The 27,438-nt window shown below is 44.4% G+C and overlaps 1 protein-coding gene across 4 annotated transcripts; it reads left to right on the forward strand.

The window, feature by feature from the left end:
• Nucleotides 1-3,223: 3,223 nt before the first annotated feature.
• On the forward strand, nucleotides 3,224-23,208 carry LOC135378811 (zinc finger protein 45-like). Of its 4 annotated transcripts, none has more exons than XM_064611909.1 (5): nucleotides 3,224-3,468; nucleotides 3,740-3,858; nucleotides 10,375-10,481; nucleotides 14,057-14,209; nucleotides 18,782-23,208. In XM_064611909.1, exons 3-5 carry the CDS (start codon nucleotides 10,460-10,462, stop codon nucleotides 20,026-20,028), a joined length of 1,422 nt encoding a protein of 473 aa, XP_064467979.1. In that variant the 5' UTR covers nucleotides 3,224-3,468; nucleotides 3,740-3,858; nucleotides 10,375-10,459; the 3' UTR covers nucleotides 20,029-23,208. The 4 variants fall into 4 exon arrangements, with proteins under 4 accessions (XP_064467979.1, XP_064467982.1, XP_064467983.1 ...); XM_064611910.1 differs by lacking the exon at nucleotides 3,224-3,468 and adding an exon at nucleotides 5,596-5,668 and having other exon boundaries at nucleotides 3,844-3,858; XM_064611912.1 differs by lacking the exons at nucleotides 10,375-10,481; nucleotides 14,057-14,209 and adding an exon at nucleotides 5,596-5,668.
• The last annotated feature ends 4,230 nt before the right edge of the window (nucleotides 23,209-27,438 follow it).

Consider the following 27,438-nt stretch of genomic DNA (forward strand, 5'->3'; position numbering starts at 1 on the left):
CGTTTCTGAGACATATGTGGTCTACTGGACTGGCGTTGTTCATGTTGATTTTCTGCCCAGTTGTACCACCACCAATAGTGCATATTACTGCCAGGTTCTCAGGGATGTGCATAAGGCGCTGAAGCAAAAGCTGCCGGGCCTCATCACCAAAGGAGTCCTCCTCCTACAAGACAATGCACGCCCGCATACCGCGCATCTCACGACACGCACCTTACAGGAACTTGGCTGGGAGTTGCTACCTTTCCCCCTTACAGTCCAGACCTCGCCCCCAGCGATTTCCATCTCTTCGGGCCACTGAAGGCGTTCCTTTGGGGCCGCCACTTCAGCTGCGACGACGAGGTCAAGAATGCGGTCCGATCATGGCTGCTATGCGTCGGTGAGAATTTCTACGCTGCTGGCATCCAAGCCCTACTGAAACGCTGGGACAAGTGCAATAGTGCAGCTGAAGATTACGTTGAAAAATAAAACTAATTTCTCGCCTGTTAGTTAATTGTACTTTGCAAAATAGAAAAGCCCCGGTTTGACTTGAACACCCCTCGTACAAATGTAACCAAACTAACGCAGTCATTGGGGTAGTTGGTTCATAACTGAACAGTTTTGCGGTGTAAAAAGAGCACAAAGAGAGAGAGAGATACGCACCGCTACGCCGAACGTCCAACAGATTTAATAAAAGGAAAAATATACATGTACAACAATTATTTGCCATGTAATATCATTATCTGATTCTTCCCGCATCAATTACAATTTTCTGGCATCTTCCACCAAACTGTACACTTTCCTAGCCTTTTCTGTTTGTTTGCTTTTTTTGTGTCTTTTTTTTTGTGTGTGTGCTAATGTCCAGGCACGCAACGCTTTGGAATCGGTCCTGCAGTAAACATTTAAAGATATCAAGAAAATATAAGGAATATTTCAGATTTCGAAGCATATAGAAGTTGACACCTATATGCGTGTGGAAACAGTCCGGGTGCAATATGTCACGCGGCGCTTTTACAATTTCGCTGCAATACCACACTACTATATTAAAAACAATGGTCTTGTATAAACAAATTCGAATAGTGCAAGAAAACTGATGCGCTCTATAACATTTTCTTTTCTTTTTTTTTTTTCAGTTCGCGTTTGACTCTTGTGTCGTCCTCATCGTCTTGTGTGTTCTTCAAACTCAAGGGAATGTTACATCTTTCAATAGCCTTGTGTCCAGCTACACAAAAAAGTTCATGTGAAAATTGCCGAAAACCGGCCGGAGATCGGTTTTTGGTTGGCATACGTCACTGCAACTTGGACAGACATCGTCATAATGCCGCCCGCGGAGGCGTAAACTGCGTTGGGGTTCAAACCAGTGGCCTAGCCTAAAAATATTTCTGGAGGAGTTCTATGGGGACTTGACATGGATGAGGAAGATTTCATTATCATTTTCCTCTTCCAAATGCACTACCAAACTTACAATTATTATTATTATTTTGGGAGGGGGTGTTAAACCCCCAGATCTCAGCATATAAATGCAGGCCAATATTGGCCCAGCGTTGAGAGGAAACTCCAAAGCAGCAGCTGCTGCTCGAAACAACAAACAAAGCAACGATGCTAGTCCACGTAGTCCAATTCGATGTACACAAGTCCATTTCTACATTTTTTCTTCAGCTTGCAAAATTATTTTCAGACAAGGTAAAAATCAGCTTCATACATTGAGCCATAGTAACACGGACAGTATTACTTAAAAGGGTAGGAATTTCCATTTCCTACTCGTTTGTAATGTGTATAACCTTTGACAGTAACAGCTGTCGAGTAGGTTGGCATGTATATACATATACAGGGTGTCTCAGTTAAATCCCCGGGCTAAATAATTCGCGAATGGGTGCAGCAATCGACGAGCTTTCTTTTTTACAAATGTCTGTCCGATACCACCTACAAACTGCGGACCGTGTGAATGAGTGGGAGACGCTCATTGTTTAAATAAAAATTCAAATGAGTTTCGTAAAAAAACATGACTTCGAAAGCAGGGCGCCGTCGGCATTAAAATGGGTACTACCCCTTTTGGGACCTTCAGTGGACATCTTTTAGAGAAAAATCTGCCACCGAAGCGTGTCATTTGTTGCAGTAATTAATTGGTTTCGGTTTACATATTTTTGTCGCGGTTGGTCGCTGTGAAGCGCGAAGGGACGCTCTTCCACTCCCTTATTCACCAATTAATTATGTCCTTACATCAATGAATTACGTCCTTTTGCGCCTCACCGCGTCCAGCCGGGACAAAATATGTAAACCGAAACAAATTAATTACTACAACTCACCTTCTTCTTCAAAAGGGGTAGTACACATTTTAATACCGACAGCGCCCTTTTACGAAACGCATTTGAATTTGTATTTAAATAATGAGCGCCTCCCACTCATTCACACGGTGCGCAGCTTGTAGGTGGTATCGGACAGGTACTTGTAACAAAGAAACTTCGCCGGTTGGTGCACCCGTTCGCGAATTATTTAGCCCGGGGATTTAACTGAGACACCCGGTATAATTCCAATAGCGGCAAAACGATGGTAAGGCAGGCCACACACGACCAGCAGCAGCATTTTCAACCTTTGGATTTTATTATTGCAATATACACACCTTCCAGATACAGTTGTAAGGAACACTGGTGTTATAGAATAGAACATTGCGTAGAGGGCTGCAGAAGCTGCACGGGATACCTCATAACTGGGTGATTTCCCGCCGGATCAGGCAGCGTGGTTCGGTCGACCTCTCCAATGTTTTTCTTTCAAACATACATTAAAGCCTTGTCCCTAGGAGGCATATTGGCGCTGAAAGTAGTTGAAAATATTTGGTGGTTATATTTTAATAAATTATCATTCAGATGTGGGCATTTCGACCATTGCGATTCCTACGCAGTTTGACGCCACATATCTTCATAACTATTTGACATATTCAGCTGATTTTTTTCTTTTTTCCCACATGTTGTCTGGGACGGGTAGCATTACATCCGAAGTTCTGAAGATCCTAAGGTCTGCCTTCGAGGAGATAAAATGTCGCAAATTTGCCTCATTTGTAAAATATGGTACCTTTTGGGAACCTCACAACTCGTACCCCAGTTGCGATTTTCCCTTTCTAGTACACTCTACCTAGCTGCCTTTCAAAAGCAGATATTCATTTCGTAGCCTGCTTTTAAAGTCCGTATTCACGCGTGTCGTCTGGCAACAACGACAAAAAGCCGATGTTATCCATCCGAAATCTGGATGGAAATCACACTTTGCACGTAGCGCCATCCGATGACATCGCCACGAAGTTCGGCACCAAATTTTAAATTGAAGATGTAGCCGATGCAGCTTTCCCATGGCTTTCAGTTTAAAGTGTTTCAGGCTGCTAGCAAGGACCAGCTTTTCTTCACGAGCAGTCTTTGATTAGTTGAGTACGAGGAGGCAGGTGAGGTGGTGTGAAACCGATTAAGCCAGCGTCGACAGAAGGAAGAGCGCATAGACTAGCCGGTATGCATGACAATGAGAAGAAAACCAGAGACACAGGGACTCCGTGTCTCTGGTTTTCTTTATATCACAATGTAGTGCCCTTGAGTCCGAGTGACGAAGGGACACGTAGGAAACAAACGAAACGTTCCTCCCACTCAAGGACGCTGCATTCGTCGAAGCACTTTCCACTTTGTGACATTACAAATGCGGTACTCTCTCAATGATGACACTTTATAAACATGTTGGGATACTGACTTTTGGGATATTGTCATAATGTATCAATGTGCTCCAGGTTTGTCGAACAAGAACAACAATCGGAGGAACACCTAGAACAGCACCTCGAGGAGGAAGACTGAATGGGAGACCAATTGCTCCGAAAAAGAAAGAAAGGAAGGCTTCAGGTAGAAAGCAGTAAGTGCTATCCAGCCGTATGGCATAGTGTGCAGCATTCTTTTGGTTGGCCTCACTTTTTCATTCAATCCCCACTCTTTCGTTATTCATCCCAAACTGTGCTATAGTTGTTCTGCTTTTCGCAGTTTTTTAAAACTCTCGATACAAAAGCCGCTTTGACAAGTGGGGCTCATAATATCATGTACACACAACGTACTATGCTACAGAGTAAAGTTAAAAAGAATTACTCTTCTACGTGTCGTACTTAATGAGATACAAACCCTCGGACACACGCCCGAGTAAAGCGCAGACATCGGCGGTCTGATTGGTAGCCATATGCAGGCGACCTCTCTCACGCTGCCTCTCTGGTGGCGAAACATGCTGGAATGTCGGATCCAGGTGAATATGGGTGTTCGCGGTTCCAATTTTCTGCGCTTCTTCTTCTTCCCTCTTCGCCTGCAAAACTGAGAATGCAGGTGTGCATTGGTGCAAGGAACCATTTTTTTTATGTTCATCTGGGAGTATCGTGTTGCAGCCCATTTAATGACCGAACCGACAGAACCTCAATTTCCCGAAAGGAGTTACAAAAACCGTCTGCATATGCCAGGGAAGGCAGTCTCTTCTCAGCAACCTCTCCTTCATGTATAGGGAGCAGTGGCGTAGCCAGACCTCCAAGGTAGGGGGGGCTCGATACGGATACCAGCCCCAGTTCCGCCCCCCCCCCTTGCTGATACTGGGTGCACCACCACACACATACTTGGGCATAGCGCAAGATAGGAGATGCAACTCTAGCATAATTGATTTAAACGTTCTCAATGCGGCTACGTTTAGTCTGTAATGAGGCCGTGTCGCCAGATTCCAGAATGGAAGTATTTTGAAAGGCTCATACTTTGAAAATCTTTAAAATATGTAGATAGACGCCATTAACTGCAAGAACTTTCGCTATCGTCACTTTGGTCCCTCCCCCCCGCCCACATAGCATTTTCTCCTCGGATTTGCACAGTTTGTGTGGGTTGGCCCGTGGCAGGTAGGGGGGGGGGCTCGAGCCCCCTGTGGCTACGCTACTGATAGGGAGTGACTTTTTTGGGTTAAATGCATCTCTCAGATTCGGGGGCGAATCGGGCACTATTTTTAAAGGGATCGTGAAATAATTTTCGCAAATTCCAAGTACTCTCATGGTCCCTCACTATTGTAGATACATCGACTTTGAACCGTATTCAGTACAACGGGGGCGCAGTTACCAGGCAAAAAACAGCGGGCCGTGACCGCCGGATACATGCCTTCGAAGGAAGCTTATGTCATCGCCATCCAATCCTCTCAGCCAACTGTGAACGACGTGGAGGACACACCCCGTGGCACCACGAGGGTGCGTGGTTTTGGTTTGGACAACAACCGCGTTGTATATCTACCGTCGAAATCAGTTGAAATATGTCGAAAGGCAAATCGTCAGCAATGGAGGAAGAGATTATGCGACACTCACAATGTCTAGGAATCATTCGGTACATAACAGCTCGTAAAAGGTCACCGACAGAGACATTTTCTGATGAAGAAGAGAGGACAACGTGCTCCGGTAAACATGCTGACAGTCAATGGCTATATTAGAGTTCTGGCCGTGCAGAGCAATGGCTGTTCCGAAATACATGGCCAGCCAGGAGAACTGAGAGAGGGAGCAGTGCGAGGGGAACCCGAAAAAACGGGCGCATGTCATACGAAAGTATGCGGCATGCTAGTTTTTTCAATATTTTTATTGCCTTACAGAATGTATCTGGAAGTTGAACTTTGATGGAAAGCACATCGGATGTCTATGCGCTACAACTCCAATTTACAACAGGTACCAATTCCCATTAATTAAGCTAATTAATTACAGTAACTCATTAATGACGAGCACTATGAGCTACATTAAAACTATTTTTGAGTAGGCCATGCAAGAAATAGATATACAGGCACCACAATTTGCGCAGGAAAAAGTTCGGTTCGTATTTTTTAAAATTCTGGTCAGTTTTTAACGACACACCCTGTGTGCATCTGTCGAGTGAATCACTTTGCATGCTGCGTTTTAGCAGTCACGTTAAGGCTTGGTTCGAACACGAATGGTCGTGACATAATGCGCTTTCTATGCTCCCTTAAAGTAGCACAGAAGGCATTTTTAACACTCAGTTTTCTTCCCCTAAAACTGTTAGGTTTGCCAGTAAGATGCACCTTGCAAAGTAATTTACACCACACAGTCATAATTATCGCAGAAAGTGAATTGAAAATACGCCGCAAAAAGAGACCGTGTGCAACGGTGGTGAAGAGCAGTACCAGCCTGTGATCTGCCTGGAACCTCGCGCTGACGCTGTAAGGAGAACGCTCGCTGATTGGCCTAGAGAAATGTTGTCTGCTACTCCGCTGTTCGGGGTTCTGATAAAGCCTTTCTGCTTGCTTGGTAATGCTGCGGCCGCTCCTTCTATCCCCAATTCTCCGGGAGAACTGGCAAAACAGGTTTACGGCGGCAAAGGGGTAATGTGCTGACCCCGACTGACCGGCAAACCAGAACGAGTTCTCCTTATGCCGTCATCGGTGACGTGCCATCACACCTGCTCATCCTCGTTATAGCTGGAGTGGCGAGTTAAGGGTGAAGGCGCGGAGCTACGTTTATGGGAGCTTTTTTTTCTGGGAAACAAATTGCACACATCAAAACCTTTCGCGCTATTCGGTATAAAGACACACACACTTTCATCAGACGTCTTAATCTGAAATTTTTTTGGATGCCCTCTGTACTCCTTTAAAACATCCCCCCTCGGTGGTGGTAACCAAGGTCGTGTTGTAGACTGGGATGTGGTGGGTTAGAATCCTACCTCCGGCTGTGTTGTGTGAGGTTTTCCCTCGGTTTTCTCCGAAAACTTTTCAGACGAATGTCGGCACGGTTCCTCCTGAAGTCTGCCCAGGACGCACACCAACCTTCTGTCCACATTTGTACGCTGCTTATAACCACAGTTGCTTCGCGGCACTAACACGGAATAAAAAAAACAAATTTGCACATAGGTATTTACTTGAAATGGGACGAATCCGAGGAAGGCTTTGCGAAAACACGAATCTTTGGAATCCTTTCTTTAAAAAGAGCTTAAAAAGCCAGGAAAAAAAAAACTTCGACTGAAAAGTGTCTTGAAGCAGGATATGATACTTTTGTATAACGAAAAACAAATTAAATAATAGTTCAGTCTCTGGATAAAATATACCCATATAGTTCGTCTTAAACGTCATTCATTTAACGTGTTGTTCGTCAACTACAAGAAATACATAGACTCTCGAGTCTGAATTATTTCCGTAAAACTAAGCAACAGTCGAAAGCAATGCCATGCCACTTCTAAACTTGTAATGTAAGAGTTCCTGCCTGAGCTCTTTCAGTCCAGAGCAGTGTAAACAATAGGGGTGTGCGTATATTCGAAATATTCGATACTCGTACCAAATAATGGTACCGCGCTATTCGTATTCGAACCGAAAAACATTTCATCGATTGCGCGAATATATTCGAAATTCCGCAAGCTGGCTTCAACTCATGCCTCTGAGCGTTTGGCGAAGCCTACTTTACAATTCTGCACCTCAAATATATCCTGCAAGGTGGCTTCACCTCATGCTTTTGAGTGTTAGGTGAAGCTTACTTTACAGTTTTGCGCGTGCGGATTTGACGATATCCTGCAAGTTGGCTTCGCCTCATGTCTCCGAGCATCAGGCGAAGCCTAGTTTACATTTCTGCCAGTGCCGCGGGGTTGCAGGGATTGTTTAAAGGTGCGATTTGGGGGATCACTGAAAATTGCCACTTTTGAGAAATATTTTAGCAAATGTTGGCAGGGATGTTTAAGTTAGTTTAATTATTTTGAGCTTTGGCTGGACCAGCTATGATGCCATAGAAAGAGGGATTTCATCACACAGCCAGCTACTTTATGTCTGGAATTACAATTTTCAGGACAATTCTAGCACAAACGTATTCATCAATGAAATATGTGTATATATAGTTCGCAGTCAGTCACGCAAACTACAACTGAGCACCAGGTTTCAATGCAAGCTTTTGCTTACTATTCAGCAAAAAGCACACATTTTTGTGTGGTATTCGACAATATTCGATTCCCTACTATTCGAAGATTTAACTTTTCAATTCGTATTCGATTCGAACCCAAAAATAACTATTCGCACAGCCCTAGTAAACAAACAAACAAGACGACACCCTCGGTCAGTTGGGCTTCCGGCGGTCTCCGGAGGCACCAATTTGAAAAAGAAACAAACAAACGTGGTTGGTGGATTGGAAGGATTGGATTCACCGTTTTGGGCACTGGGATTCGGATTCCCGGATCTCGAATTTCTGCCTAGGATTCAAGGATTTGCGGATTCAGTTGGCACAAACCTAGTATTTACACGTTTCGTGCCACATATTTGCGTGCATATTTTGGTAGATCTTTGTGCACGAGGTCCCAGGCCGTAGTCATAATTAGAGCCCGGATTCCTAGGCAAATGCCTTTTTTTTTTTCGTGTGGTTCTAATAGTGTCTCTTGTGATACATGAGCACGAATTGGGTACTGGGGAACCTCCTGTATCGATTTGATGGTGCCCATAAAAGCCTATTCCGGCGTCAGTGCCTATTTCGGCGTAGATGCCTAAAACTCCGATTAAACAGGAAAAAAGTGCCTATATTGGCCCTAAAGCGGTGGCGAAACACGTGCTCCACGCGAAATTGACGTGGGTGATGTCGCTCTTCGTTTTGAAACCAACGATAATTTGATAAGAAGCGAGTATGAAGCTATTGGAATGTAAGTTGAGAATTACAAATTGATTACTTGGCACAGAGGTTACTGGTTCTTTCTGTCCATTCCAGCATTCTGGTGTCCCGTGGGTCGTTATTAAAAAAAGTATAAGCACGTTTCGTAACGGTTTTCTGTGAATCTAGAACGCGCATCGTTATTGCCTGGTTACATGTAGAAGAGACCCCGTAGCAGGGATGGGCAGTATTACAAATACATTGTATTATAATACCGTTACTGTAACACTTTAGAGCATTTGTATTACGTATTATAATACCCATCCGATAAGTGTATTTGTATTACGTATTATAATACAAAAAATTCGAGTATTACTTGCATTGTATTACTGCAAAACTCGTAATACTTATGACCTGTCCTGCCTGAGGTGATGGATCTTACACGTGTATGCTTTCGGTACCATTCCAGTCCTGCGAACACGACCTAGTTCTGTCAACAGAGGATCACACTTCAACATGCAACAAAGGGACGATTACAGGAGCTGGCTGACTCAAATTTCGGAGAAACTTCTCCACTCTGGGTGAACAACCCAGAGCCCTTAGGGGGTCATCTCATAGAATGGAGCCAGGGTCGGTGCGTCAGAAAGTAAGGCAGAAAAAAGGGGATTATAGACACACACACCTGCGTCCGGCGAGAGAATGCCCTGAGATCTGTCAGTTAGTCACTTCGGTGACCGGACCGGTGGCTTCAGAAATATGTCTGGCATTCCTTTTCTAATAACTGTCTGCCACGGCACAAAAGTATTACTAGTATTACTTGAGTAATACAGGGAAGTAATAGTATTATGTATTATAATCCTTGAAAATAAAATGTATTATGTATTAGTGTTATACAGTAGTACCATTTTTTAGTAAGTATTGTGTATTTGTATTATAATACAAATTTTGAGTATTCCTGCCCAGCCCTGCCCTGTAGCTTTCTTTGTTTTCTTTCTTTTTTTCTTTTTTGTCAACGAGAGGGCATGACGTATGAAGGTAGGTACAATTCCCTACAGTTTCCCAACCTTAGCAAGCTCCCTTCCTCGCGGGCTGTCGGAGCCATTGGCACACGGGCGAAGGTGACACCGCGTTGAGTGTGAGCAGAATTGATCCCCCATACTATTGCGACCCCTGTGGTAATGCTGAGAACGAAATCCAGAAGGCGAAGCGTAAAATGATCAACGGCTACAAAATTTTATCGTCACACTAAAGCTTCCGAATTCCGATGCTTGAATATCACCCAGTATATGCTCCCCGAGACAAGTCCTCCCGAGAAGCGCCGTGAAGCCGGTGGCAATGGCTACAAGTCTTGTCTTTTGACCATAGTAGTAGGATCAATAAGCTTTGCATTTCGTGCAGCAGATAATTATGAAAGCAGTCGCGACCAACATTTACAGTATTGTTCCTGCGGATAAAACTAATTTATTCACTTTCTTTTTTGTGCTTTCAGTGCTACAGATGAAAAAAAAAAACATAACGATTTAAATTGCCTATAATGCCATTTTTAGTGCCTAAATCGGGATTTTCCGAGCCTTTTATAGGCGCCTTAAACATGTTTTTTTTTGTGCCTAAAAATCCGGGCTCTAGTCATAATCGTTAACATATAGTTTGTCTACCACATGGGCTGTGTTGTTCATTGCCCATTGCTTTGGGGTGGGGGTTGGGGGGGGGGGGAAGTTTCCTATGTTCGTCGTTGGTCATCTTCGGAATGTCACTTGTTGAAACTAGGAAGTATTCCAATATAAGTATCACATTTCTTTCCCTAGAAGGAACCATGACTACAAATGACTTTGTCAAGAGCTTCTTGTGCCTTGCTTACTAAGAACTACTTCAGACGCTAAGACAGTAAACATGGATGAACCTCCGAAGAATAGTGAGTCTGCATTTTAATCAATACACTGTGCAGCATTTTCACATTCTGTAGAGCGCACGACGACTGTTGATGTATTTTAATTCACGAGAAATTTAATTCTCTGAACTGAACTTCGGAATTTGCTAAGTCAACCTCGCATGTTATTTTTATTTTTGTTTTGTTTTGTGTGTGTGTGTGTGTGCGTGCGTGCGTGCGCCATCGACAGAAACTGCATGCCAAATTGATTTCCACCAAAATGGCAGAGTGGGCCTGTTGGTACATGACTGAATTCAAACTGGAGCACGAGACATGGACGAAGAAACGCACATGACAACACTTGCACCACTATCCAAATCGAATCCACTGTCGTATTTACCCTGTTCCATTGCAAAATACATTTGCTGCAGCATTAATACATTTGTGTGCATGGGTGCTGCCAGGATTCTTTCCAGGGGGGAGGGGGGGGGGGGCAGGAGGAGAGTGTTTAGCCGTTTACGGTTGTGGTTTTTACTGTAGCGGATCCGCATCTAATTTTGTGTATCGGCTGCACCCGCAACTGGATTGTCTTGGCTCGGAAACCCCCTACGTTTTCGGAATGTATAGGGAAAAAAAAAAACGCAGTGGATATTCTGTTGACCAGACCACAGAATAACCGGGCGCTTTATTCTGTTGACCAGACCACAACATTAGTTGGGGCAAAATTTGCAATAATGGTGTGTCGGTGGTGTGGCGTAGTGGTTAGCATCCCCGGCTGGTAATCAGGGAGTGTGGGTTCGATTCCCTGTGAACTCGCTTTTTTTTTTCCCTTCGCTCCGTGTACCCTTTTATCTCAGGCGCAACATTTGAGTCTTTTTTAGCTACACAGTGAATGTGGACAATATCATGTGGGCATGTTTGGTCTAACACACAGAAAGTGCTGAATTTTTGCTACGAATAAGGTTAGGTTAGGGCCACAACGCCTTTCTTACGTTCTACATAGAATTAGGTTAGGTAAGGTTGGGTCAGGTTAGGCATGGTTAGGCTAGATTAGATTCAGTATGGCATGGCATTTCTCCACACTTGAGGCGGACGCCACATGGTCTACAGCGTCGACGGCTAGCACACAGAAGAAGAAAAAGTGCTGAATTTTTGCTAGAAATTAGGTTAGGTTAGGGCCACAATGCCTTTCTTACGCTCTAGAATTAGGTTAGGTATGGTTAGGTTAGATTAAGTAATGCATGGCATTTTTCCACACTTGAGGCAGACGCCGCATGGACTGGTCCACAGAATAAAATGGACGCCTATCCTGTGGCCCGGTCCACAGAATAAAGCACGCTGTTATTCTGTGGTGTGGTCAACAGAATATCCACTGCGAAAAAAAAACAAAAAAAACAAAGAATCATAATTTGTGATTGTGTCACAACAGCATCATTCACTTACTGAAGCCAGGGCGGGGGTTATGAATCACAGGAACAACCCCATCCCTATGACGACACCCGAAGTTTGTGTGCTAACGAAACGACGATTTGGTTTCGTGTTTTCCTTTTTCTTTTTTTGGCTATTACCATTGTTGTAGTAAATGTATTTTCCAGTGGAACGGAGTAAATCTGTAATGCGCTTTCCGTTTACGGCACACTCACACACACACACACACACAAATATGAGATTATCACTTAGCAAGTTTTGGTGGTCAATTAAAAAAATTAAATTTCTCGTGAATTAAAATTGATAAGTGTTTCAAAAGTGATGGCAAGTGCTCCTCTGAGCTAAATAGCGCAGGCTGCTTAACTGTTAAAGAGCCAGATTTTAAAATAAGATTTCGTGGCACGTTATGCAAAACACACTACTACACACTAAGGCAATGAATGTTTTATGTAATGTTCCTGGGGAATGTGTGACAGTCAGGCTCCAGTAGTACTTGAAGTATTTCGGGGGGTACTTTTACTTTACTTAGAGTAATTCTGCTGAACAGTAGTTTCTACTTTACTTGAAGTGCATTTTGCTTAACTCTTGAAATACTTGAAGTGTCCCTCTGTGAGCATTACTAGCTTGTCGCAATGCATCCTTCCCCGCCACTGCGGTGTTCATTATAGTGTTCACAGCACTGCGTCTTGCCCTATCTTAGCCAGTCTGCAATCAGAGCTGATCAGTGTGCCCTTCCACATTGTTTGCTCATGCACACAGCATCTGTGTGTATGGTTTGCTCTGAGAGGTTGTATTTGAGGTACTTAATAATTACCCTCACCTTACCTTAACAACCACATTAATAAGTACCTTACAGTAGCAGGGAAATCATTTTTAATACGGTGTTTTCTTCCTATAAAACTCTTAAAGATGTTCTGCACAGTCCAAAAAACACTGCTACTGTTTCATGCATCTCATAAAGTCCGTGAAGGAGAACGACTCTACAAAGTTTCATCACAGTTAGTAGACGTAAACATGTTTTAAAAACATTCCCAAATATGTAAAAACTCGCTGGCTCTCCGCTGTTGGCAACCTGTTCCGCATGAACGGAAGCTGCTGCCTTCGCGTCTTCGCATTATATTCGTTATCCGCAAATATGAAGTACTCCACATATAACTGCAGACCCAGCAAAAACTATGCACAGTATCGCGACAGAAATTGTCGGAAAAAAATTAGTAAAAATTCCACTTTAGCCCTGGTTCCTTGATTGTCGCAAAGAAGCGCGCACGAAATGTGCATCTAGAGGAGGAAGTGTCCCCGCCCTCATTTGTTTTGCCTTTGTGATATGATGGGGATAAAACAGGATTTTTAGTAATTGAAATCGACTATTTCTGTTGCGATACTGCACATAGTTCTTGCTAGGTCTGCAGTTATCCGTGGAGGGTTTCATATTTCTGTAAAATTGTCTAAAGCCTTCCTCAATGGTGGCAAGAGTTTCCAGAAGGTGATTGCCAGTCAACCCACAATCTTCGGGTGAGTTCATCGCCAGTTAGAATTTTTTGTCACTCTAGGATGAACATTCTGTATAGTATAAGTAGGGCCTGACTTTTTAGGGTTAAACCCGTATCCGCCCGATATTTACCCCCCGAACGAAATGTGTAAAAGTCGGGTTTAACCCGAATCTACCCGAAAACATAAGGGTCGCGTGGCACACTCATAAGCATGCATTAAAATAAAGTTTGATAACATTGCTAAACATCAGTTCCATGTTAAGACAAATTTTTATTAAACAAAAAAAAAATCACCCGAATTCCTGACGACGGAATATGCCGTAACAGGATTTAACCCTATACACCCGAATTTTCGAATGAAAAATATCACCCGATATTTACCCCCCGAATTTGGCCAAAAATAAAACCCGAAAAAGTCAGGCCCTATGTATAAGTTGGAATCTGATGTACAGTGAACCCTCGTTAATATGACCCCCGATAATCTGACATACGCGCTTTACGACCATACTCCTGGGGAACAATTTAGTGAAACCTTTGCAATTGCTCCCCGTTAATATGACAATTCCGCATTATGACCAAATTTTTCGGGAACGACCATGGTCACAATAACGAGGGTTCGCTGTAACTAGATTTAGAGATAGTAGTCACTTCACTTGAAGCTTTGGCAGTGTGGCTTACCCCTCCCTTTTTGTTTTGCTCCAGAGGCAATGGCTGGAATGTGCCACACTAAAGATGAACATGCAGACACCTCCTCAAATGAACATCTGGCCGTAGTAGTAAAGACAGAGCCTTACAACTTTACGGTCTCGGCAGTGGAGGACAGCGTGGGACACAGCTGCGACTCAGCCTCAGAAGGTGATTCTAAACGGAGTGGCAGAGCATGCACATCAAAAGAGATGTATCTGAAATTTAGATGAAAGTACTGTAACCCTAGTGCAAAGGTAGCACAGAAAAAAGGACGAGTGACACAGCACTTTTCGTGCGTTCCCCTTTGCACTAGAGTTTTAGCAGTTTTATCGAAATGGGCCACCCAGACTTTTAATGTAACCAGGGAAAGGTAACGGAATCTTTTTGGTTTCCGTTACCACCTCTGTTACTGGCCCTTATTTGTTTCTGTTTCTGCTTCGGTTACCACCATTGTTGCTTTCGTTTCCATCATGTTTCGGTTTTCGGTACTGCCTCACCTCCAGCTTTTTGTTTTCCTTCTTTCTTTTCTTTCCTTTTTCCTTAAAAAAAAAAAAAGACCATTGAGACCGTGACAAAACTTAATCCTTGTATGTTCTGAAGTCTATTTTGAGGACTCCAGGAGTACATGCATACAAGAGACAATGTTTCTTCAAAATACAGATATAGGTACGTGATTTCTGTGGACAGCTAATATGAACATGGTTTCCGGGAATGCTACTCACGCTTGCAACTTCCAGGTCACCATAAGCGTATAAGAACTATAGAAGAAACTATACAGGGTGTCCCACAAAACGTGTCATTAAATTATAATAAAAAAACTGCACCACCTAGAGTCATGCGGTCAATGGCATTTGTTCTTACTGGGTTTTTGCCACCTCCTCATGTGAATGTCATGTAACGTAAGTTTAATTATGTAAACTTTTGCGAGCTTAAGTCTGAAATTTGCATAGTAAAGGTCACTTTTTTACCCCACCAATGTGAAGAGCGTGTCTAATTTACTCAAATTAATGATAATTGACAGGGATATTCAGGAGCTATCCCATCAGAAAAATAGCCGAACATCATGCTCTACGGAGGTCGCACAGAATAGCGCACGATGAATTTTTCAGCGCAATCTTTGTCAGTCCGACGAAAGGAGGTTGGAAACCCAGCCCTCCCCGACATCGCAGAAAGAGATAAAACAGGCACGGCTTATCACGTCCGACTTTCGCTGGGATAATGCTTTCCTTCTCCCATTTTAGGAACCGTTACATTTTCTACTGTCACTCTGTGGGCTGGCTTCGGAACCTCCTTTCGTCGCACTGAGAACGATTGCGCTCAAAAAGTCATCGCGTGCTACGGTCCGGTGCTCCGAAAAGCATGATATTCGGCTATTTTTTCTGATGGGATAGCTCGTGAATATCACTGTGAATTATCATGAATTTGGCATGCTCTTCATATTGGTGGGGTAAAAAAGTGACGTTTACTTGGCAAATTTCCGAGTTCAGTTCGCAAATATTTACATAATTAAACTTGGAGTACATGACATTCACATTAGGAGGTGGCAAAAACCTAATAAGAACAAATGCTGTTGACCGCATGATTCTAGGTGGCGTAGTTTTTTAATTATAATTCAATGACACGTTTCTGGGACACCCTGTATAAGAAGCATAGAAGAACTATGCTTCTTCTATTTACTGTATACTACTTACTTATATGCTCCAGTTTGGTAGTTCATTTTAGTTTTAGTTCTTCAGCTAATTTTAGTTTGGTTCATTGAGGGTTAGTTCATAAATTTATCTACATGATATGGTGAAGAATTGCAATAATTCGAGTCCTGCAGTACCCAAATTATTACCGTAAATTGTTGTTGTTTCCATTTCGGTTTCGGTATTCTAACTGTGCGATATCCGTTACCATTTCTGTTACCGTTACCTGTTATATTTCCGGTATAATACTGTTTCCGTTACCTTTCCCTGAATGTAACTGATATGCCCTTTAGTTTTCTCTTAGGCATGCATCAGCTTTAAAGCGCACGCTATTTTCTACCAAACACACTCAAAATGCACAAAATCCACACCGAGAATGGTTTTACAATGTCACATTATCGCAAAGTTTATTGCATTAATGCAAACCTAACCCACCCAAAACATGGCACCACAGGGGGGAGGCAACACCACCTAGAAAGAGAAAGCCTGCTTACTCATCGCCATGACATAATGATTAAGGGTCAGCCAATGAGGATGGTGTTTTCAACGGCCGTAGCCAATCACAAACCTGCTTTCAGCAGTCATGGCCATGAAGACAGATCACCGTCACCTGCGCGTCGTGATTGAACGTCCCAGCATACTAAATGGGAAAGCTTGGAAATAAAGCGCAAAAAGGTCTCAGTCTTTCTCAAAACTGATTTCCTTGCTATATTTGACCGCCAGAGCCCAAGATACTGTTTGAAATGTTGTACGTAGGATTTCTCCTGGTGATATATAGTACTCCCGATGACAGTTATTTTCATATTCGAATGCAATAAGAGAGTAAAGTTATAATAATAATAATAATGTTTTATTGGTGCCCAAGAACGGTCGTGGCGACGCTAATGTTGGTGCACACAAATACAATACAATGCACTACAAATAGACACAGTATACGTACAAATACAATAATACAATATGCACTAACAACAAGACACGATCTACGCGGTCACACACACACAAAAACAAAAGAGACTGTACATGAAGAAAAGAAGAAAAAAAATGCATGACTTGAATTGAAAACGAGAAAAGAGCACACGCACACTGTAATGTGAGAAACACATGCAATCGCACTGCAACAAAAGGGAAATTGTCTGAAAAAGTCAAAGAAAAGAAATCTCCGAAAAATGAGAAGAGATATGACACCTAAATGATGTACATGATGCTGAAAAAATATCAAGAGATGAAGGGAGCGAGTTAAACAAGATTTGGCATCGTGTAAGGGGGTCATTAGGACAGCAGTGGTCGACATAGAACGTTGGGGGAGGGGGAGGGGGTTCCACAGAGTAGCACGCGGGAGACAAAAATTTAGGCGGCCTAACAGGAAAGGGGAATCAAATATTGAGTGCACACACATTTATAAAGAAACGTCACGTCATGAATGAATCGGCGGTTAACAAGAGGAAGCAAGTGCAGGTAATTTGAGAGCTTGTCGTAGTCATACGATAAAAATGTGGGGACATTCCGCAAGAAACGCGAATGAATAGTATGGAAGTGCCCTCTTTTGCACAGCTTCAAGACGTTTGATATCGGTGGCACATAAAGCATTCCATGCTACTGAGGCATATTCAAGTCGGGGAAGGACGCGAGCTTTGTAGAGAGTAAGAAATACCGTGTGAGAAGAAAACATTTTACAGCTGTAGGTGAGCAAACCAAGCATACGCAGAGCAGCAGAACAAATTGCTATGACATGCTCATGAAATTGAAGCTTCGCATCAAAGACAACACCGAGATCACAAATGCCGTCGACTCGGGCTATTTCGGCATCAGAAAAGTACTGAAATCGGGTTACTTGAGACTTGCGCATGAATGAGATAACTTTAGTTTTTGACGTGTTGATTTTGAGGAAATTAGAAGTACACCAAGAAAATTTCTACTTCAGTGCCGGAGGTGCTGTTCTCACGTTAAAAGCACGACTACCATAGCTCCTTTGTTTCGTGAATTCCCCTTCCCAACCACGTGGGCCATGTGTGGTAAATATTCATTCCTTGCTGGTTTGAGTCTCGTACCTTGATGCACTAGTTTTCTGTTCCTCCACGTACTCAAGGAATACGCTGCCGCAGTGACATTTATGTTAAAGGAGTACATAGGGCCATCCAAATCATTTCCAATTTAGGTGTCTGATGAAAGTGTGTTTGACATCTTGCGGAATAGCGCGAAAGGCTTTGATGTGTGCAATATGTTTATTAGAAAAACATTAACATGGTTCCGCGCGTTCACCCTTAGCTCACGACTCCAGATATAACGAGGAGAAGGATGCCAAGTCACTGATGACGTTAGGGGCAACTCGTTCTGGTTCGCTGGTCAGTAGGGGTCAGCGCCCTGTCCCTTTGCCGCTGTAAACCAGTTTTGCCAGTTCCTCCGGAGAAGTGGGGGTAGAAGGAGTAGCCGAATCACGACCGAGCAGGGAGCAATGCCTTCTCAGAACTCCGAACAGCAGATGAGTAGCAGATGACAGCGGAGTAGCAGACGACATTTCTCTAGTCCAGACCAATCAGTGGGCGTGGCCCCTGTAGCATCAGCGCGAGGTCCGAGGCAGATCACAGACTGGTACTGCTCTCCATCACCGTTGCGCACGGTCTCTTTTTGCGGCATACTTTAAATTCAAATTCTGCAATAATTATGACTCTAAGGGGTGAATTAATTCTTACAGTGAATCTTACTGGGCTGCTTAGCAGTTTTATACAGGGTGTCCCAGAAAACGTGTCATTGAATTATAATAAAAAAACTACGCCACCTAGAATCATGCGGTCAATTTACATGATTAAACTTACGTCACACGACATTCACATGAGGAGGTGGCAAAAACCCAGTAAGAACAAATACCGTTGACCGCATGACTCTAGGTGATGTAGTTTTTTTATTATAGTCATTGAATATATTTATATTCAATGACACGTTTTCTGGGACACCCTGTACAAAGCAAACAGGGTGTTAAAAATGACTTCTGTGCTACTCTAATGTACACGATCAACCTGTTTCCACTCTTACTGTCCCATTTTTACATTTTCAGAAGCAAAAACAAGCACTGGCATACTTGATGTTAAGGATAAGCACAAAGACACCTCTAATCCAGCATCTGCAGGTTGCCACTCTTCAAATACAGAGCTCAACGTCAACACAACAAGTCAGCCTCCATTCAACAACACTGTCCCAACGAACACTGCGAACAGTCAATCTGCGAATTCCAAGCCTAGGGACATTGCTCCTTTCGCAGGCCAGAGCAATGCCCATGAGGCAAGCGAGCCCTCTATTTGTCACCAGGAGAAGGACGGGACATACAGGTGCAACATGTGTTTGACTACGTGCGTTGATGTTGACCAGTTGAATGTTCACCTCGAGGCTCGCGAAACAAAAACGTTTACCTGCGCAGCATGTTCTGTGATGTTCCATCAGGTGTCCGCTCTGCAAGTGCACATGCAACATCAGACAGGCGAGAAGCCACACAAGCGCGATCCCTGTCCTGCAGCATTCAGCCGTAGCACAGACTTGTGTCATCACAAGAGGACACACGCAGGGGAGAAGTCATACAAGTGCGATCTCTGTCCTGCAGCGTTCAGCACCGGCGCACACCTGCGGCGTCACACGTGGACACACACAGGAGAGAAGCCATACAAGTGCGATATGTGTCCTGCAGAGTTCTGCCAGAGCTCCAATCTGAGGTCCCACAAACGGGTACATACGGGTGAGAAGCCCTACAAGTGTGATCTCTGTCCAACGGTGTTCCGCAGCGGCACACACCTGCAGCGGCACAGACGGACACATACAGGGGAGAAGCCATATGAATGCGATCTGTGTCCTGCAGTGTTCAGCAACGACTCATACCTGCGGTGTCACAGGCGGACACACACAGGAGAGAAGCCATACAAGTGTGATCTCTGTCCTGCAGCGTTTAGCACTGGCACACACCTGCAGAGTCACAGACGAATACACACAGGAGAGAAGCCGTACAAGTGTGATATGTGTCCCGCAGAGTTCTGCCAGAGCACGAATCTGAGGTCCCACAAACGGATACACACGGGCGAGAAGCCCTACAAGTGCGATCTCTGTCCTGCAGAGTTCAGGCGTGGCACAGACGTGTGGCGCCACAAGCGGATACACACAGGCAAAAAACCGCACAAGTGTGATCTCTGTCCTGCGGCATTCAGCACTGGCACACACCTGCGGCGTCACAAGCAGAATAGAAGCCATACAAGGGAGACCTCTGCACTGCAGAGTTCGCCTCAACCTGCGGTGTCACGAGCTGATGCAGATGGGTGAGAAAGCATATAAATGCAAGCTCGGCAGTGCTGCATTTCTCAGCCGCAGAGACCGCAGCTGGGTCACACGTGGATCAACACCCACAAGGAGCTGTACAAGTGCAACGTCCTCCTAACCTGTGGTATCACGAATGACAGATGCAGTGGTGCGCAGGGCCTAGGTGGCCGCCAAAAGGGAGAGGGCACGGACTAACTGGTGCATGATGATTAAGCGAACAAAATACTGAGAGACACGGGACAGGGTTCTCAAGTTCTCAGAGACAAGTTCTCAAACACGGTAAGGGGTTTAATAACATGAACCCTTCAAGATGGCCGTGCGTGCAAAACGGGAGTTGTGTAGAATCGCAAATGTGGAGCTTGGGAACCATTTTTCTACACTATGAACTGTTCTCTGCTCACGTTCCTTGTTATAAATGGGACAGCCTTTGTGCTAAACCTTACCAAACACATGGCTCCCACTGGTCCTTGAATACCCTGGAATTTGAAAATGCCATTTTCAATGTCTGGAAAACTCTTAAATTTTTACAGTCCTTGAAAAGCCTCGATCTTTTTCTTGTTCTCATGAAGCTGCTAGCGCGAAATTCAGCTTATCCGGAGTCAGAACTACAGTTTCTAAGCTAGAGGAGTTAACATTATTTGCAGTAGGAATCAGCAACAAATTAACAACACCCTCCGTCATACTAATCACTTCCCCTTTCTGTCCCATGATCTTTAACATTCACTAGTCGTCAATCACATTTGTTAACAGATCACTATTGTGAAGCACCCGTGTATTCTCTCATGTGTTACCATATTACATGCTTACACGCTTAAGTGTTACATGCTTATAAAGATTCTTGCGAAATAGTGAAGTCCTGGTCATAGGCCGTGTTTCACACTGCAGACAAAATGACAGCTGAGCCTTAAAAGGTCCCTGAAAGACCCCTGAATTTTTGTTCTAAAATTCAGTGGGAACCATGCAAACATATTTAGTGTCCATTTCGTATACTGTGTTTGCTATTTGGTTTGTGTAACCTACATGCTTACACAATGTATCCTGAAGGTGCAGCTAGAAAAAATCGTTACCCAGTTTAAAAATGTGCGTGACCTTGTACCCCCCAGATTTTGATAATTTGTTTTTGATAATTTGTTGTGTCTTAATTTGGGAGGTTGTGCACACCATATCATTTCTGCCTGTAAAGAGTGAAGCTTATCAAGCTTCTCTGTCCACCGCAGGGTGTCGAACCGAAACGTTTTTCGTTCCGGTTACATCATAAACGATCCGGTACCGGTTCTGCTCTGGAGCAAAAAAATACCGGTTCATACCGGTTTTTAACCGGTTCCGCTTCTGCTGGGAATATTCGTCCCCACAAAAAAAAATCAATGTTACAAAATGTAAACCCGTTTATTCCGCATACGTGGTATTTAATATTAATAGACAGCTGCGAAATTGGTAGCTCCTGGTTCCTGTAGGTTACTGTCTGTTCAAATGGGCTTTCTCCTTTCTTGAAGCGCGTGCTACAAACGGACTTGTTTGTCGTGATGTCATACGTAAAGTACTTTCTTGCTGGGTTGCAGCGATCGCGTCCCATCCGAACGTCTGTTGCTACTGTCTAGCCAGCACGCACCACCACACGAGTACGACGCAAATCGAGGAACACCCTCTCTCACAAGCGCGCTCGACGGCTCCGTTTTATTTTCTTCGTGTCCTGTCCACAGAAGAGTTGCCACTTCGCACGGGCTTGCCCTCGCGTATACGTAAATGTGTTCAACTTAGCTGCTCTCAAACAAGAGACGCGTTGCGCGACATTACCGATAAAGAAGCCATTATGCAGCCAACTTGGGTCGCGGTTTAGTTGAGGAGAGTTTGGGGGGATCAAATTAAAATGAACACTACGGCACATTGCTAGAGAGTCACATGTACCTCTAAGTATGTGTACGTGCGCGAACGATAAACCATTACAAAGGGAGCCTAAGGGTCATAGTGTACCGACATACATTCCACGTAACCGTAACTGTCGTATAGTATCCACGACATGACTTCAGAGCACACGACGTCATTCGCCTATCCGTAGTCCAAACCGACGAAGTTTTTTCTTGGACCGAAAACCGTTAAGTATATTTTTCGGTTTCCCTCCTGAGCGAAAAAAACGTATACGGTTTCGATTCCATTCCGGTCCGCACCAAAATAGCGTTTTTTTTCGGTTTTCGGTTCCGGTTTTCGGTTCGCTCCGACACCCTGGTCCACTGTGGACATCTTGCATGATCTCGCTTGTGAGTGAAACCCAATGCTTGCCCAGTGCTTGTGTTGTGAAACCCAATGCTGTGTTCAGAAGGGTATGAGAGGAGCCTCGCATAACGAAACGTTTCGTTTCTGCAATAAACTCTCAGTGGCACGTTACACTGCTCGGAAATGGTGGAGCCCCTGAGAAACTGAAGAAGCAAACAAGGATACTATCTCTGTTCCAGCTCACTCTTGCCCTTTTCTGCTGACACTGCACGGTGCTATACAAACACGACCCACTGGAGAACATAGCTGAAACCTTATCGTAGCACGAAAGGACTAAAAAAAGACTCCAAGGAGACGCAAAGAATTCCTTAGCTGCAGGACTTGTGAAAAAACCCGCTGCAAAATTTGTCCCCTCACGTTGTCAGCATGGGACGGGACAACCACCGCCACAAACTTCAAATTCCATATCAATGGCACCTTTGACTGTGGGACTTGGAACGCAGTATACCTTCTGCCTTAAACCATATTTCAAGCTTAATACATTGGACAAACCTGTACAGCATTTTGAATTCGCTTCAACAACCACAAGTCCCACACCAAAGCAACACCGGAGCTTCCACAGTCTAGGCAAGAGCGATAGGGATCGTGAAATGAAGGAATCCTTTTTAATACATAAATTCAACCCAGTCCTGAACGAAGACCCGGGATCCCTATCCGCCGTGAAAAACAGGAAGAAAAAATAAAGCCTACAACACAACAGGAAGCTACTCCCGTTTCCGCGATGCAAACAAGTCCTTTCCACACACATGCCTCCCACCCATGTGCAAAACACACTAGAAAGGGCACCCGCACACAAAATTTATTACCTTCGTTCGGCGACCCCAACGTACTGAAAGCACACGAAAGTGACTGTTTTCTGTTTGACGAGCTCATAATATCTTTTCACTTAAAAAAATAAAAAACACTGTTCTCCATTCGAAATGTCTTGCCTATATAATTTCTAAATTAATTAAATGAAGTTATTTCGAAATATTACTTTGGTGAAGTTTCCTTTGGTGATGCTCTGTGCGAACCTATTTCTTCTGTGTGCATGTATATATATGTATATACAGGCTGCGTCACGTAAGACTGACCAGACTTTTCTTAATTTTGTGGTTTGTTCTTCTTTCGGAAAACCTTGTCGCGTTACTGTCAAACCACTAGTCGCTGTGCGCTCCTTGGCCTCGGTCCCAGCGACGACACAACAAGGGTGGACTGCCAAAATCGCTCTTCTGATTGGGATAAATGCTGGTGGCCGCCGTCTTTAATGAGTATGACTGACGAGATCGTAACATTTCATATAACTAGTCAGCCGGTAAACATCTGAGTTATTCTTCTAGCCCGCCATATCTAGCCCGCCATATCTGAGTAGCGTATCAACGTTCGAAAGATTAAGGAAAAAGAAGATTGCTTGCTTCGGCGTGCGATATGCAGTTGTTCACGTGAGGAGTGCTGGCTGATGGTCCCCGAGGGAAGAAAATGAACCGGCATGAAATGAACACGAACGGACACGAAAATGAACGAAAACAATATTCTATCCACTCAGCCATGCCGCTAGTTAGGAATCCGCGTCCTGTAATCCGCCTTATCCGCGCGGATAAGGCGGCGGTGCCCGCGGCTGTATCCTAAGGTCGTGCTGAAGACTAGGAGGTGGTGGGTTTGAATCCTACCACAGGCTCTGCTGTCTGAGGTCTTCCCTGGGCTTTCCGAAGACTTTCCAGACGGATGTCTGCACAGTTACCCCTGAAGTCGGCCCAGGACGCATACTAACCCCTCCTGTTCCCCACTCCTTCCTGCTGTCCTCTCTCCATCTGTCCACGTCTATACAGTACTCATAGCCACAGTTGCTTCACGGTTCTAACAGGGAATAAAAATAGACTCTAGGGGGCGTGTTATGTCCCTTGCTTTAGACCACTGCATGGGCCACATTCTTATAGGCACGGCCCGCGGAGATACGAGAGATTCTCGTTAGCCCTATGGGACAGTTCAAACAGTTGACTGAGTCCGCACAAACTCGAACCGGCAAAATCGGGCAAATTGACGTTTCACGTGAAGATAATAAACTCGTCTCACTCTTCTATACGCGCACCGTGCGCAGAGAGAGAGAGAGAAAAGAAGAGGGTTGTTGGTCTCGGTGTGCTTTCTCTTTACATTACACAGGCCATGACTATGCAGGCTCAGCGGATAATCCCTTTAACTGTAAAGCAACCTTTTGTACTGGCCTCCAACTGGCCGTGCCCTAAGTCAGTGGGCCATGAAAGTAATGAGAAGAGAGAGATTGTCCCGTCTGTATGCTCTTATAAGAGCATACAGACGGGACAATGGAGAAAAAGAGCAGCTTACAACTAAACTACAACGATAGGAAACCCCACGCAGTCATGTGCAGAGCCGCATTGCTATCCCACCATGTCAAAACAACGAGTACAGTGCTGGACAAATGTTACAGAACACGCTCCGGCGCATTCCTTCCTCAGAGTGACAGTGAATGGGACCGTACGCACTTATAGGCCTGTGCGTATAAGTAGCCCATGCAGTCACCTGTGTGCAAGTCCGTACGATCCCATTCGCTGCCATCATGAGGGAGGAGTGTGCCGGAGCGTGATTTTGTCCAGCACTTTACAAGTATAAAATTGATTAACAATGTAGAGTGGGCTAGTTGGTGTGACATCTTAGACTACGGAGCTATGGCAGACAAGGACAACAGGAAAAGGACAACACACCGCTCCACTATCAACTGGTTTACTTCTGGAAAAAGAGAAAAGGAAAGTCTAACGTTGGGATTGTGGGTTTTGAGACGACCTGATTGAAAAGGAACTTTACACCCACAATGTTCTTTAGTTTCACAAGTCTGTTCAAGGCCTACCCACCCGTCCACCCCTATTGCACTCGACTTTCAGTACATTGTGCTGATTGAGTAGTGATGATCTTTTCCTGTTTTCCTTGTCTGCTCTAGGTCTGTAGTCTAAGAAGACTGTACAAGTATGTCAGATATGACCGTCAAAATGACATTTTTAGGCATGTGAAAACAAAACCACTGAAGTGATAACGGGTGGCACAAGTGAAAAAAAAAAAAAAAACATGTTCCTTATCCATCAGACAAATAGAAGCTTCAATAATACAACTGGGAGAGCCACTTCTTATTTCAGCCACTTCGACTACCTCTCTTTCGAACTGACAGTTTGCTTTTCCTTTTCGCTGAGTTCTTTCAAAAGCCGGGTTTTAATGTCACTATTTGATTTAGTGTAAGAACTAGGATGAACAGAAGATCGACTTAATCCTCATCGCACGCGAATACCAGGTTGCCGTGTCGGTAATTTTGTGAGGTTCAAGAGCCACAAGAAATGCTCGCATTCCGTGTATTCTACCTGGCATGGACAGCAGCAGCAGTACGGCGGGCCGGGCTGAGAACAGTGCCTAAAAATCCGTATCCCTAACTCGTCTTTAAATTTTTCGGGAGGGTAGCTTCGTTCTCTTTGGTGGGCAAGAGGCCGTGTGCTTGAGATCCCTGTAGATAGGGCTCTACATGCACCAAAGCACCATAGCTCATGTACAAAGCAGGTCTTCCAAAGACATGAACGGGTTATTCCGAGGATCCACGACAGTGGTAAAACAGACACAAGTGTGGGGTAGAGTTCCTGTACCGGGGGAAGAGTACCGCAACCGCTCCGCGTCGTCTGCTCCGGCAGCCATATTGCTTCCAGCCGTTGGGATCGCGTGTTGGGATAGCTGTAGTCAGTGTAACATCGCGTTCATTTCGCGGCTGTGCACAAAACATTTTGTGACTTCGTGTGGTAGGACTCGGCTAATACTGAATGAAACAGGGCACAAGCGTCACTACAGTATAGTTTGTTGTATTCTGTAGCTAACAGACTAATTATGTTGGCGCGTGTTCGCCTCTAAAAGGCATCGTCGAGTCTCGTTTGCGCTCTATAGATCACGTTTTTTTTTTCCCTTTTACTTCACTTGTTTTGTGGCCATCAAACTGTAGTGCTCGTGTGTGCAGCTTCAGGTTAACATAAATAACCTCCACCAGCTTTATTCTCATCTCTTCGCAATTAAATTTCTATTTCACACGTTCAATGGCTATGTGCATGCCAATGTTTTTTCACGCGCATGTAAAGTGCTGTGGATTGTTCTTCCAATCCCCCGCTCCAACGCAAGCAGTTGATCTTCTATGAGGAGTAGACCGTGAGCTTCAAGTCACTACATTCCGTCTCAGCCTTTGCTCGTTTCTTTTAAGACTGCGACCTCGTCCAAGGGACCATCACATGACTTGTCTGCAGGTTTTTCCTGTGCATATTCCTCGATGCTCTGGTCACAGAAATTTGTGGCGGTGTTGTCTTCCTTTGCAAAGTTGATTCACTCACAATTACAGCTCAATATTTAGGAATAGTTTTCATAAGTTTCAATAGTTCTCATAGTGCATATCTACATATATTTCGACGCATTACCATCCTTCACTGCCCCTTGATCAATATTTAGAAATAGTTTTCATCAGTTTCAATAATTTTCATAGTGCATATCTACATATATGTCCACGTGTCATCAACTTCAGTGTGCAAGGCTTTTGGTGACTCCTCAGAGAACTTGCGTGCGAAGAACGGGGGATAGGAGCCTTCCTCAGCCTCGTAGGTGTCCGGTATGCAAAACTGCTTGGGACTGCCGTCCACTTCAACTTCTTTCAAATCTCCTTGTCCTCGAAGTCGTCGCGTGTGAAGTGGTCCTGATAGTGACGTTTTGTTAGCACCGCAGGTCAGGGAACGCAATGGGAAGATCCAACAAGCACTGCTTTGATACGCCCGGCTGTTCTTCGCACAGTTGAACTGTTATTCAATACTGTGTGCAAAGGTTCTGCAATGAAAAATAAACACGCCACGAAATTTACCTCGCTCGAGCGTGTGTTATTCGTAGGCGCGAAGTTCTTCCGGCAGGTTCTGTGCCGATCTACGCGTTTCGTCACTTTTGCCCGTCGAAATGCAAAAAAATGCTTCGCCTGACTCTGTCCCGTTGCAGCACAACATCCCAGACATGGTTGTTCGTAGTTCCTCAGCTCTCTGAGATACAGTGCACGTACAAAAAACCAAGAGCGGCACACAGACGTACGCGCACATGCGTCCCAGCTATTGCGTTCCCCGTAGACCCGGCGGGAGGTTGGAAGCAAAG

Source organism: Ornithodoros turicata, chromosome 1, assembly GCF_037126465.1.
Source record: "Ornithodoros turicata isolate Travis chromosome 1, ASM3712646v1, whole genome shotgun sequence".
NCBI lineage: Eukaryota > Metazoa > Arthropoda > Arachnida > Ixodida > Argasidae > Ornithodoros > Ornithodoros turicata.

Excerpts from the sequence above, each read along its gene's own strand:
- LOC135378811 (XM_064611909.1), top strand. The coding sequence starts at position 10,460 with ATGGATGAACCTCCGAAGAATA. Across the intron at positions 10,482-14,056 it reads GGATGAACCTCCGAAGAATA|AGGCAATGGCTGGAATGTGC; the intron begins GTGAGTCTGCAT and ends GTTTTGCTCCAG. Across the intron at positions 14,210-18,781 it reads CTGCGACTCAGCCTCAGAAG|AAGCAAAAACAAGCACTGGC; the intron begins GTGATTCTAAAC and ends TTACATTTTCAG.